Below are 13,947 nucleotides of genomic sequence, written 5' to 3'. Positions count from 1 at the left end.
AAAAAAAAAAAATCTAAACTTCTATACTGTATTTTCTAGATTAAAGTGGTTGGGCGCCTGGGTGGCTCAGTGGGTTAAGCCGCTGCCTTCGGCTCAGGTCATGATCTCAGGGTCCTGTGATCGAGTCCCATGTCGGGCTCTCTGCTCAGCAGGGAGCCTGCTTCACTTCTTCCCTCTCTGCCTGCCTCTCTGCCTACATGTGATCTCTATCTGTAAAATGAATAAATAAAATCTTAAAAAAAAAAAAAAAAGTGGTAACTGTTGTTTGGAAAATGGCTTAAAAAAGGGTATCATAGATCCTTTCCCACTAAATACTCTTTCCTAGAAATAATCAGAAAGTGCTACGAAAACTGACAAGTAATACAGGTTGTAGTCACAGTACAACATTGCTTTATATTTTTAAGGAAATGACTTAAAAATTAGAAGGAGAGGAAAAATACTTTATTTACCTTATGAGGCACAATGACACCATCATGTGACTGTAATGATCGTTCCAAGCGTGGGGGACAAAGTGAACTCTCCCTGGCCTCACCTTTAACGTATTTAACATCATACAGGAAAGAAATATCCCTAAAAAATACAAAAAATATATTTACAAAATAAATTTCCTGTCTGGCTACTGGATAAGAGTGGGTAAGATCCACACACATCCTTCTAGTGGGTAAAATGAGGCACAAAACCAGTCTCCTTACTTCATGCTTCACTAAGAGCGGAGGCGTTAGACATGAGCCATCCCCCTCCCCATTCTTCCTCTTCTCCACCTCATTTTTCTCCTTCATATCACAAATCCTTTCCCTTCCGTCAACTTCAGGTTAAGATGTATTCTCTTCCCCAGGGTTATTTCCTCCACTGACATCCTTGATTTCATCCTTACCGACATCCTTTGGGACTTCGTTCCACCAATCTACTCTCTGTTTGCTTCCTCCTCCCTTGGAATAATCACTTTGATCTGTAACTCAAATCTGTTCTCCTTCTAAAAGTCCTTCCTTGACCATGCATGGCTGTCATGTTATCAGGATCTATCAGATCTCTCACTGTCCGTTAATCAGACATTAATCAGATTTCTTGAAATCTGATTTCTTGAAATTTCCTTGCAATCTAATTTCAATCCCTCTCTTCTGAAACCACTCTAGAAAGCTGATGACTTCTACTGCTAAGTCATCATTTCCTTTCTTCCACCATTTTCCTGTAATATTTCCAGGGTTGACCATCTCTCTTTCTAAAAACACTTCCTCTATCCTCTGTGTTACTGGACTCATGGTTCTTTTGCCTTAACCTCTCCTTCTTGAACTCCTCTGTGACTTCCTGTCTACTAAATGGAAATGCTCTGCAACATTACACCCCACCTCTCTGTCTCCTGACCCTACACTTTCTCTTTGAGCAATGCCATCAAATCTCACCTTATCACATTTGTTACCTCTACATACCTCTGAATAAACCTCCCTCCATTCTAACTCTCCACCCTCCTATCGTCATTAATTCTGTCAGGAAGTACCACCACTCTATCCATCAAAAGCTCAGCATACATAATTGACTTCTTCCCAACCACTGCTCTAAATTCCCATCCACCACTAACATTCATTAATTTTATAGTCTCCTTCATAGCATTCCAGCATTGACCCTGTTGTTGCCAATACCAAATCACTAGTCCAAGCTATACCTACTTTTTATGTGGACTCTCAATTCTCTCTAGTATACTCTACACACTTCTGCCAGATTCACCATCCTATAGCAGTTATAATCACACCACTTACTGCACATGATTTTCACGTTTCTGCCCCTCCCCCAACTGTAACTGGGATAGCCATTATCCCAGTTAAATAGAATGGAGCTTCCTCAAAAAAAATAAATAAATAAAATAAAAATCGAACTACCATATGGCCCAGCAAACCCACTTCTGGATTATATCCAAAAGAAAATTAATCTGGATTTTTTTAAAGATCTTATTTATTTATTTGACAGAGAGAGAGAGCACAAGCAGAGGGAGTGGCAGGTAGAGGGAGAAAGAGAAGCAGGCTTCCTGCTGAGTGGGGAGCCTGATGCAGGTGTTGATCCCAGCACTCTGGGATCATGACCTGAGCCAAAGGCAAACACTTAACAACTGAGCCACCCAGGCACCGGATCTTGACAAAATATCTGCACTCCTTTGTCCATTGCCGCATTATTCACAAGAGCCCAGACATAGAAACAACCTAAATGTCCACTAATGAATGACTGGATAAAGAAAATGTGTATATATAGAGAGAACAGAATGTTATTCAGCCTTTAAAAAAGGAAATCCTGCCGTTCGTGACAGCATGGATGAAGCTGGAGAACATTATGCCAAGTGAAATAAGCCAGACAAAGAAAAATACTATATGATTCCATTTGTGTCAGATGAGGGCACTGGGAGGAAAGGGGAAATGAGGAGATGTTGGTCAAAAAGTACAAAAGTTTCAGTTATGCAAGATGAATGAGTTCTGGAGATGTAATGTATAGCACAATGATCATAGTTAGCAATACTGTATTGTATATTTGAAATCTGCTAAGAGAACAGATCTTAAATTTATCTTATCACACACACACAAACACGAATCCACACAAATGGTAACTATATAGAGGTGACAGATAAGGTCTTTAGCTTGATTGTGGTGCTCTTTTTACAATGTATACATTTATAAAAACACTAAGTTGTACACTTTAAATATTCACAATTTTTTTGTCAAAACTATCTCAATAAAGTTTTTTTTAATAAAAAAATAAAATTGCTTCCAGGATTGAACAGGATTATGGGACATAATTGCTTCCAGGATTATGGGACATTAGTCACTATCACACCAATAACTCCTAGAGATTGGCCAACACAACTTTGTTATATAAAAACATGAATGGTTCATACATATACATATACACACATACACATCTTTGTAAAGGAAATGTCAGTTTGGTAACTGTCAAATTTTCTCAAAAAGTAATTATAGGGCCCTCTTTTATTTCTATTATAAAAATTATAGGGGTGCCTGGGTGGTTCAGTGGGTTAAGCCTCTGTCTTTGGCTCAGGTTATGGTCTCAGGTTCCTAGGATCAACCCCCGCATCAGGCTCTCTGCTCAGTAGAGAGCCTGCTTCCCTTTCTCTGCCTGCCTCTTTGCCTACTTGTGATCTCTCTGTGTCAAATAAATAAATAATCTTTTTAAAAATAAAAATAAAAAATATCAGTTATCTAACTTGATTTTTATTTTTTTATCTTTATTTTTAGAGGGAACATTTGGTTTATGTGTTGGTATGTAAATCTCATTAAATAATAATCTGTTTTAGGGCGCTTGAGTGGCTCAGTGGGTTAAGCCTCTGCCTTCGGCTCAGGTCATGATCTTAGGGTCCTGGGAACAAGCCCCGCATTGGGCTCTCTACCCCAGGGGTGGGGGGAGCCTGCTTTCTCCTCTCCCTTTCTCTCTGCCTGCCTCTCTGCCCACTTGTGATCTGTCTCTGTCAATTAAATAAATAAAATCTTTTTTTTTTTAATCTGTTTTATTTCTGATAAAACTCTTGTGGTAAATCACTTGTCTCTACTCCTCTGGAAAATCTTTTTTTTTTTTTTTAAGATTTTATTTATTTATTTGACAGAGATCACAGTAGGCAGAGAGGCAGGCGGTGGGGGGGGCCAGCTCCCCGCCAAGCAGGGAGCCAGATTGTGGGGCTTGATCCCAGGACCCTGAGATCATGATGTGAGCGGAAGGCAGAGGCTTTACCCACTGAGCCACCCAGAAGCCCCTGGAAAATCTATCTTTATTTACAAAAACAAAAAAACAAAACAAAAAAAAACACTTTGATTCCTAGCCATAACACAAAAACTGGATCCCCCAGTTTATTACACTGAGTTCATACTTCAAATTTTTCTTCAAATAATCACTGGTTATGTTCACACATAAGCATGCTTTTTATCTGACGTCAAGGAATGAGGTATTTCAGAGAGATGGATTTTCTAAAGAGCTGAGATATGCTTTTTAAAAAAAACACTGTCTTTCTAAAATGTATTTAAAACTTGACAGCTTCCTTAAGCAGAGTGTATGTAACACAATATAATCTTTTCTTGACAATTCAAGTAATGACTTATGAAGTTAGAAGTGTCCTGAGGACAGTCTGGTTATGTTTTTGACACCTAAGTCAGTACTGGAATATGGCAGGCCCTAGTGTGTGTTGGGTCCTTCTTTGAGTTCAATGGTTGGAAAGCACTTCCCAGACACCCTTGCAGGTAGGGTTCTGGGTATGAACTAACTTCTGCAAGTAGATGCCCTTTTGCAAGATTTCAGAGGTAGAAGTAAAACGGGAGTCGCTTCCCTGTCATGTCTTTGGCGGATTCTACCAACATCAACATGAAAAAGTGGTTTTCCTGAAACATTCCAGAATCCACTGTCCAGCTACCCCAGTCCATAGGGGCAGTGCAGTAACTGCAGGGACAGCTTCTTGATTTCAGCTTCCAGATCCTTGGATCACAGTTAAGGGACTTTTTTTTTTTAATTGCAGTATCATTCACATACCATAAAATTCATCTTCTTAAAGAGTACAGTTTACAAGTTTTTACTATATTCACAATTTACAATTTCAATATATTCACAAGGTTGTTATGACCATCACCAGTATCTAATTCTAGATTATCTTTATCACCACTCCCAAAAAACCCTTACCCATCAGCAGTAATTCTCCACTCTTCTTGCCAGTCCCACCCCCAGTCTACTTTTTGTCTCTACGGATTTCCCTATCCTGACACTTCATATAAATAGAAACATACATGTGCCCTGTAATGACTGGCTTCCTTCACTTAGCAGGTTTTCAAGGTTCATCAGTGTTGTAGCAAGTATCTGTACTTCTTCATTCCTTTCTATGACTGAAGAATATTCCATTGTATATGCCATTTTGTTTATTTTTTCATCAACTGATGGACAGTTGGTTTGTTTCCACTTTTGGGGTGCATGAATAATATTTCCATGAATATTCATTCTAAGTTTTTGTGCAGTCATATTGTCTATTCTCTTGGGTATAAACCTAGGTGTGGAAGTGCTGGGTCATATGGTAAGCCTATGTTTAAATTTTTGAGGAACTGCGGAACTATTCTCCGACAAGGCTGCTCCATTTTACATTCCCACCAGGACGTATGACACTTCCGATGTCGATACCCTCACAAATCCTTGTTATTGTCTGCTTGTTGACGTTGGTCATCCTAGTAGGTGAGAAATAGTATCTTTTCAGGTTTGATTGCCATTTGCTTCTGGCTAATAATGTTGAGCATCTTTTCATGTGCATATGGCCCATTTTTACCTTCTTTGTACAAATGTCTATTCAAGCGGGCACACTTCTGAACTCTAGTGACAGCCTTGGAGGTAACAGCCTGGATAGTAGGTTAATTCCACCTTGTTCTGAGAGTTATTCCCAAAAGTATTGCTACATACCTGCTTCTCTAGCCCTTCCAAGAATTTTGTAAACAGTTGATTTATCGCTTAAAATTTTATTTTCTGCATTGAATTCTGACTGAGAAAGCTGTCGAAAAGTATTACTCAGAGGCTATTGCTAGGTTGTTTTATATTTTACTACTGTGCTCTAAATATTTAAGGTTGCCAGACAAGTTACCTCTTGTTATAAATACCATTAGTTATACATGTGTATTAATTTTCTACTGGTGTCATAAAAATTACCACAAATTTAGCAGCTTAGACAACACAAATTATTATGTTATAGTTCTGTAGGTCAGAAGTCCAACATAGGACTCACAGGCTAAAATCAAGGTGTTGACAGGGCTGTATTCCATTCTGGAATGCTCTAGGGGAAGATCCATTTCCGTGCCCACTGAAGTTGTTAAAGGAACTCAATTCCTTGCGGTTCTAGGAGTGAGATCCCTGTTTCCTTGATGGTTACCAGCTGAGGGCCATACCCAGCTTCTAGAAGACAAGAGTAGTTCTTAGCTTGTGTCCTCCCTACCTCCATCTTCAAAGCCAGTAATAGTAGGCTGAATTCCTTCTCTCTCACACTTCCACTGTGTCTTCCTCCATCTCTGATCTGTTCAACTTCCTTCTTTTTCCACTTTAAAGACTCAGGCCATTAGGTTGGGCCCAATCCAAGAATCCAGGTTAATCTCACCATCTTGTGGTCCTTAATTTAATCACATCCACAAAATCTCCTTGGCTACGTAAGGCATATATTCGAATTCTGAGGTACAGTGAGAACATTTTGTAGGGAGGCCATTACCCTGTTTACCACAATACAGATCACAGTTTCAAAATTCTAAGTCAGAAGTCATTTGACATTAAAACTTTAATACTGGGGGCGCCTGGGTGGCTCAGTGGGTTAAGCCGCTGCCTTCGGCTCAGGTCATGATCTCAGGGGCCTGAGATCGAGTCCCGCATCGGGCTCTCTGCTCAGCGGGGAACCTGCTTCCTCCTCTCTCTCTCTGCCTGCCTCTCTGCCTACTTGTGATCTCTCTCTGTCAAATAAATAAATAAAATCTTTAAAAAAAAAAAAAAAAAAAAAAAAAACTTTAATACTGGGTTACTGCTGTATTCAGATATAGCTTAATATTTTTTCAAAGTACTTCAAACATCTCATAACTACTAATCATAACTAGTGATAATTATAACCATGATTTAAATGTATAAAATAAAATACAGATACTTTGACACTTAAGCCCCAGGACACAAAAATTAATAGCCTAATTTCCTGCCACTTTTTCTAGCACTGAGACATAGCTAAGTAATAATAACATATTTATTTACTTTTTAAAAAGATTTTATTTATTTATTTGACAGAGATCACAAGTAGGCAGGGAGGCAGGCAGAGGGTGGGGGGGAAGCAGACTCCCTGCTGAGCAGAGAGTCCGATGCAGGGTTCGATCCTAGGACCCCAGGATCATGACCAAAGCCGAAGGCAGAGGCTTTAACCCACTGAGCAACTCAGGTGCCCCATAATAACTTATATTTAAATGGCACTGTATAGAGGCATCTGGCTGGTCAGTCAGTGGAGCGCATGCCTCTTGATCCCAGGGTCATGAGTTTGAGACCCATGTTGGGTATAGAGCTTACATACAAACATACATACATACATAAATAGCACTGTCCATTATCTCCTTTAAAATATGTGCTTTACAATATCCCTGAAAGGTCCACAAAATGGACTAAGTCTATTATTCCCTTTTTACAGATGAAAAAAATGGAACTCAGAAAGATTAAATAACTTATGCATGTGTTAATGTTTATTATTCCAAATTAATATGTCATTAATGTGTGATAATATTACATATTACTGCGTTCGGATGAAATAATATCTCATGAGGGGCGTGCAACTGATGAATGGACTACACATAGGAAATGAGCTGGTCACAATCTTCACAGGGAAACCCTGGACAGTCAGAATATTTTTAGGAATGACGTAAAAACAACAAATAGTATTTGCTGATTTGATATAAAGGTGGAGAGGAAAACCAAGGAGTAAGCACTTGCTTTTCAAGGTTTTCATGAAGCTATGTTACCTCACTCTTCTTAAACATGCAGATGAAAGAGGCACTCTAAGGCACTCTGCCTCTCGGATCTTGTCCCTTTTACTAGGGTACAACATGGGACAGAGGAGCAAGTGGACAAGGACACAAAGGCATGCAAAAAGCAAATCTAAACAAACCAAAAGCCAGTAGAGTTAATAATCCTACACACAGAAAGAAGGTCTTGTGTCTTCTTCAGATTGTATTCTGATCAACAAAGATACTGTAAACTTCAAATTTTAAAATCTTTGCTTCTGGGCACCTGGGTGGCGCAGTTGGTTAAGTGACTGCCTTCAGCTCAGGTCATGATTCTGGAGTCCCAGGATTGAGTCCAGCATCTGGCTCCCTGCTCGGCAGGGAGTCTGCTTCTCCCTATTCTCATGCTCGCTCTCTCTCCCTCATTCTCTCTCTCTCTCTCTCAAATAAATAGATAAAATCTTAAAAAATATATTAAAATAAAGTAAAATCTTTGACTCTGTAATTTTCCAAACTATGCCCCTCCCCAAGAAATGAGAAAACGACTCTATTCATCAGCATCCTCCCTACCATCTGCCTTCTTTACCTTCCGGCACCAGTTAGGGAAACAGGATGATCAATCAGGTATTTGAACTTATTTCTTCGAATAGGGTGATACCAGACCTGGTCAGTCTGACGCGGAAGAGTGCCCTAAGAAAAAGCAAATACATGAATACACAGCAGAGGGAGCTCTAGTCAAATGAAATCTGTTAATCCTTTGGAAAGGCATTTGAGTAGTCAGTGGGAAAAAAAGAGAAAGCAGAATGCTTAATCAACACTATGCAGAAAAACAGAAACTGGGACAATTCAAAAGTGAAAGAAAACTATCAAGACTGAGCAGTAATAATGATCACTTAGGTAAATCACATTTTAAATAGCATTTCCTTGGCAACACTAGCAAATGATTTTAGTTTTCATTCTAGGAAATTAATTTTAAAGTATGTTGAAAGACAATCAGGAATATATAACACTGGACATCTGGGTGGCTCAGTCAGTTAACCCTCTGCCTTCGGCTCAGGTCATGATCCCAGGGTCCTGGGATTGAGCCCCACATCAGGCTCGCTGCTCAGCTAGGGGTCTGCTTCTCCCTCTGCCTGCCACTCCCTCTGCTTGTGCTTGCGCATTCTCTCTGACAAATAAATAAAATCTTTAAAAATATATATATATATATATAAAACATTAAAAAAGAAACAACAAACCCAAATTGAATGCATTTGTGCTAAGCCTCACATCAGCAAAGCAACTGGAATTGCAGTTCTAGCATCTCCCAAGAGCAGCCAATCATCTGGAAGTTCCTGATCAGCACAAAGGAGGTAATTAGCCTGATAGGCTCCCACCCTTCCCCAGAAGATGATCCTGCCCAAAATAATCCTTTCTTTTGTTTATGACATCCCTGTCCCTGCCCTTTTCTGCCAAAAAACAAAAACAAAAAAAAAAAAACCCTCTATTTTGTACAACTTCTTAGAACTCCTTTCTACTTCCTATATGGGATGCAGTCTGATTCATGAATTGTTGAATAAAGCCAGTTATAATGCTCCTGAAATTTACTCAGCTGAATTTTGGTTTTTAACAAAGAACATGCTCAATGAATACCTAATGAACTGGATACCAAAGAGACGGGTTTCCATGTACTTCGTATAGGTATATACTCACTTTTGGGGTTTTAGTTTTCTTAGGGGGCAATAAGTTTTCAGGACAAGGACCAGCATTGGCGGCATAGGTCAGAGAAAGAAGAACTTCCTCAGGGATGAACTCATTCTGAAGGGATGTAGGAAGGGGTTTTGAACGATCCACCATATTTTTTTTTTCCTTTAGTTCAGGAAGTCCTAAGAAAGTGACAGGAAAGAAAAACTTGGTGCAGTTTTCAGTAGTTAGTTGGAGATTCCCAGGCTACCTCATCAATACCACCTGTACGTTTCTAACAGAGCAAACACTGCTTCTGGTTGCCAAGAATAGTAACAGTATTTTAAATACTGAACATCATCTAGTCAAAAAAAAAAAAAAAAAAAAAAACCCTCATATTGCCTTCCCTCCTCACACTAACGTCACACAGTTTCAAAAACCGAGGCACAAAGATGAACCTTCATTATTCCAAATTCAAAATCGAAAATTAAATTCACATCACCTGCCCAATTAAGTGGACCAGCCTTAATATGATGGGAATGCCTATTTCCCCTTTGATGTGAAAAGAACAAAAGAAACCTCTCCTTGAAACTGTCAAATTATTTAGTAATTATTTGTATGTAAATTCAAAGGTGAGAAGAACTGATTTAATTGGGGCATTTCTACAGTGGAAGGGATCTGAGTCCGGTTTAAAAGTAAAAGCAGAATGAGGATTGGTGGAAATGAAGAGAGTGGAATAATCTGAGCGAGCAGCAGAGTAAGAAACATATGGAGAGTGCTCCGTTCAGCCTGAGGAGGGCAGAGTTGTTGTAAAGATAGGGAATGGGGACAAACAGGAAAAGCCCTCCTGTGAAGTCAAGGAGAGTGGGGTTGTTGCTTATAGCACTCTCCACTAATCTATGCCCCTCACAAAGTATGGCTTATGTTAATGATATATTTTTGGAATGTTGATAAGGTCCAGAGCTGACAGCCAAGAAAGAATTCTTGAGATGTCTTTGGTGCAATAAAGGTGATTGTACTAAAGTACGGGGACAGGACCGGTGGGCAGAAAGAGCGGCTGCAACTGGGGTTTCGAGGAATGGCTGATGATATACTTGGGACTTGGAGGAGGTAAGGAAAAAGGGAGGTGTCCAAAAGACTTTGATATGCTAAAGATTTATAGGATACTGGAGGCCTAGCTAATGCTGAGTTATAGTGTTTTTCTTCTAGTAAGGCATTAACATTAAGTCAGTCTGGGGAGGTTTTTGGAGGAATGCTGTATCTTTCTATTACAACTTTCTGTCAATAAGTAGCAGGTGGTAAAGAAACTTAACTTTGTTTACATTTCCTTCTGCCTCTGTTTCCCACATCACTCATGGAAGAGGGTGATGTTAGGACTCCAGAAAATTGAATTATGGGTCTCTGAAAGTTACACTATTGATACGAATGCTTTTTCCTTGTAAATCACTAAGACACTGGTAAAATGATGGAGACTCCTGCCTGGTGGGACTGTGATCTCTCTTAGTGAACCATTTGTTTTTCCCGTCCCTTGGCTTTAGGGCAGCCAGCAGTATCTGAAGAGTGTCACACACATCCCACCAAGGAGCAGGTAGGTTTTGGGTGGGTTTCAGGTGTCAGCTTAACTTTGCCCCAGCTTGCCTTCTGCTCCCTCATTAATTTCTATAAGGAGGTAGCATGCCTTCCCTGTTCACCAGCAAAAGTTCTAAAGTTCCCATTACCAAATCTCTTTATCTCTTGAATGTTTGAAATGGAGGTAGAATATCACAAGAAATAGGAAGGGGAAAAAAAAAGCTGGTCGGGGTTTCAGCACAGTCTCCCCTTAAAGGAAGTTTTGGCATAATGGGAGTAGGGATGAGTCTGATTCTTATTCTAGAGCAGACCTGCATTTATCTCTATATGAATGAAAATCTTAAGGAATCACTGTTATTTAGAATAATTATTAAAACCTCATACAAACTGGTTCCTTCAAGTCAGAACCCAGTTACAAAAAAAATAGTTTCGTGCAACTACTGGAACTAAAAAAGGGTGAATATAAAACTAGGAGCGCCTGGGTGGTTCAGTCCGCTGAGAATATGGCCCTTGATTCTGGCTCAGGTCATGATCTCAGGGTGGTGAGATCCAGCCCTGCCGCTGCACTCTGCACTTGGGACTATGCTTGCGTTTTCCCCCTTTCCTTCTGCCGCTCCCCCCACTTTTTCTCTCTCTCTAAAATAAATAAACCTTTAAAAAGAAGATTTAAAACAATATAAAACTCATCATCATATTAAAAAAAAAGTACAGGAGCGCCTGGGCGGCTAGGTGGGTTAAGCCTCTGCCTTCAGCTCAAATCATGGTCTCAGGGTCCTGGGATCGAGCCCCGAATCTGAATCTCTCTCTGCTGAGCAGGAAGCCTGCTTCTCCTCTCTCTGCCTACTTGTGATCTCTGTCTGTCAAATAAATAAATAAAATTTTTTAAAAAATCTAAAAACAAAAGTACAGTCTTTAGGTGGAGTACTGAGGCAGGGCTCTGACTCAAAAGTACTATAAAAGGAATGGCTTTTTTTTTTTTAAGAATTTATTTATTTATTTGACAGAGAGAGATCACAAGTAAGCAGAGAGGCAGGCAGAGAGAGAGAGGAGGAAGCAGGCTCCCTGCTGAGCAGAGAGCCAGATGCGGTGCTCGATCCCAGGACCCTGGGATCATGACCCGAGCCAAAGGCAGTGGCTTAACCCACTGAGCCACCCAGGCGCCCCAAGGAATGGCTTTTGATTTTGTTGAAACAAGTGTATTAGAAAGACAAAACTAATTAAGGTATCCCGAAATCTCAAGATTCGGCTGAACAGGGAAGGGGCTGTGAGTTCCGTCCACAGCATGGTTACTTCTGTCTGCGGGATCCTTGAAGAAATTTACCTGTCTCCTCCTTGGATGCAGAGACTTTTAATTTTTTGCCCTCATGCGTTAACATGGAGGTTAGCGATGTGGAGGACGTTTTCGGAAGAAACATATTAGTCAAGGCTTCCTACCACTCTCTGGTCATTGGAAATACCGCTCCAGAAAGCGGACTTAGAAACAAATCAGCCCCCTACTGGGATTTGACAGTCCTGCAGGCAAAAGGAAGAAAGAAAAAACGAGAGAGACCCATTTAGTGCTTGTGTTAGGATCAGAGTTTATAATTCCTCTGGCGTGGGTTTTCCTTCTTTGGGGAGCCTTCCGCGCTCTCTCAGGTCACCTGACGCGGCTGAGAAGCCTGCGGCTGGGTCGGGGTCCGGGCCCAGGCCCGGAAGGACACGCTCGGGCCACTCACCGCCCCTGGCCCCACCCGGAGGGCGCCCCGGCTCCAGGCAGGGAGCTGGGCTCCGCGGCCTCCCACCTCCGCCCCACGCAGCGCCCCGGGGCACACCAGCTGCAAGGACTCGGGTAGGGCCGAATCCGCGCCGCGTCGCTCACCAGAAGTGATGGGAAACAGAGACAGCCGCTACCGGCCGATTGTGTTTCCCGCCAGACATAGCGCCTCGCCCTTTCCCGGAGCGCCTGCGTGTCGCCATGGAAACCCAGGACCCCGAGCTTTGGGCGCCCTCACGGGGGGCTGTCTTCGGAGTGCCGGCGGAGGAGGGGGATAGCGAAGAGTCCCAACCCCCGGGGATGCGGTATCTCTCACCATGGGATAGGTTCAGCAGCCATAGAAAACAAACATATTTAATCGGGCGGTTCTCACGGAGTGCGCAAGAGTGTAGATGCCGGCGCTTCCGCCCCAGGTCGTCGCCAGTGCGCAGGCGCCAGCGGGGGCCGGGTCGCTCTCCCTCCTCCCCGGGGACGACCTTCGCGGCTCCGGGGGAAGGCGCCAGCTGCCGTATTGGAGCTAGCAGGCTGTGAGAGATTTGTTTTCCCATCGCTCTCTCCCACTTTTTTGTTGTTTTTCCTATTTTTACAAACACACACACACACGCCCCACAAAGCCAAATTCAAAGTGAACTTAACCAAAAGCTGTTTTCCCATCTGTTGAAGCTTCCTTACGGATGCTGCCCTTGCCCTTGATCTCTTGGTGAAGGCTTCCTTGGGCACCCACGCACTACCCGCACCACCCCCCCCATCCCCCCCCCACCCAGCACCCTGACGGCATTCGTAGGTCGAGGCTGCTTTTGGGTGGAGGCAGGCAAGAAGATTGCGCTTTAGGATGAGCCCACCCGAATAAAATAGTTGGGGCTTCCCAAAAAGCTGTTCTCAGGAAAGAATGGCATAAACGCACTAGCATGGAGGAGCTGAAGCCCTGCCCCTTACTGTCACGGGGGTCATTTTCTATTAATATGGAACCTTGGGGGCGCTCTGTGGGTTAAGCATCTGCCTTGGGCTGAGATCGTGATCTCAGGGTCCTGGGATCTAGCCCCACATGGGGATCCCTGCTCAGGGATAGTCTGCTTCTCCCTCTTCCCCCTGCTCCTGCTGATTTACTCTCTAATAAATAAAATACACCTTTTTAGAATCCTAGCAATATTATGAACAAATTCCCTAATACCACTCAATACCTTAAAAAAAAAGGGTAGGGGAGCCTTAATGCCAAAAAGTGCGGGTGGAATCCCAGTGTCCAGGTGATTCCAGTCTGGCAAATAAACTTTAGAAGGGAAGATAACTTATCTTTCCAACTTTCCTATTCCCTAGGACCAAGCACGGTGCCTGGCCCAAACTATGTGGTGTTTTGAAAATCAACTGGACAGTTCTGTGCTGATGGATTTGGTCTCTGGTTTCCGGTTTTCAGGATAATAGCAATGAAAAATATGACCTAAGTGTTGCATCTAGCTCTTGGTTTTGGCTTGGGCCATGATCTCATGGGTT

At 42.0% G+C, this 13,947-nt stretch overlaps 1 protein-coding gene across 1 annotated transcript in view; it reads right to left on the bottom strand.

Annotated features, from left to right (window-relative positions):
* The window catches only part of LOC123389022 (axonemal dynein light chain domain-containing protein 1-like), a 46,780-nt gene extending 33,887 nt beyond the window's left edge, over nt 1-12,893 (bottom strand). The window contains exons 1-5 of the mRNA XM_045069575.1: nt 12,565-12,893; nt 12,028-12,218; nt 9,168-9,340; nt 8,062-8,165; nt 450-570 (exon numbers count right to left, since the gene is read on the bottom strand). Of these exons, the coding sequence (XP_044925510.1) occupies nt 450-570; nt 8,062-8,165; nt 9,168-9,340; nt 12,028-12,121 (492 nt within the window). The 5' untranslated portion in view covers nt 12,122-12,218; nt 12,565-12,893. The remainder of the gene's footprint in view (nt 1-449; nt 571-8,061; nt 8,166-9,167; nt 9,341-12,027; nt 12,219-12,564) is intronic.
* Between the last annotated feature and the right edge of the window lie 1,054 nt (nt 12,894-13,947).

The sequence above is a fragment of the Mustela putorius genome, unplaced genomic scaffold (assembly GCF_011764305.1).
Source record: "Mustela putorius furo isolate JIRA1106 unplaced genomic scaffold, ASM1176430v1.1 tig00003942_pilon_pilon_pilon, whole genome shotgun sequence".
Lineage (NCBI taxonomy): Eukaryota > Metazoa > Chordata > Mammalia > Carnivora > Mustelidae > Mustela > Mustela putorius.
This window is presented reverse-complemented; position numbering and strand designations above follow the sequence as displayed.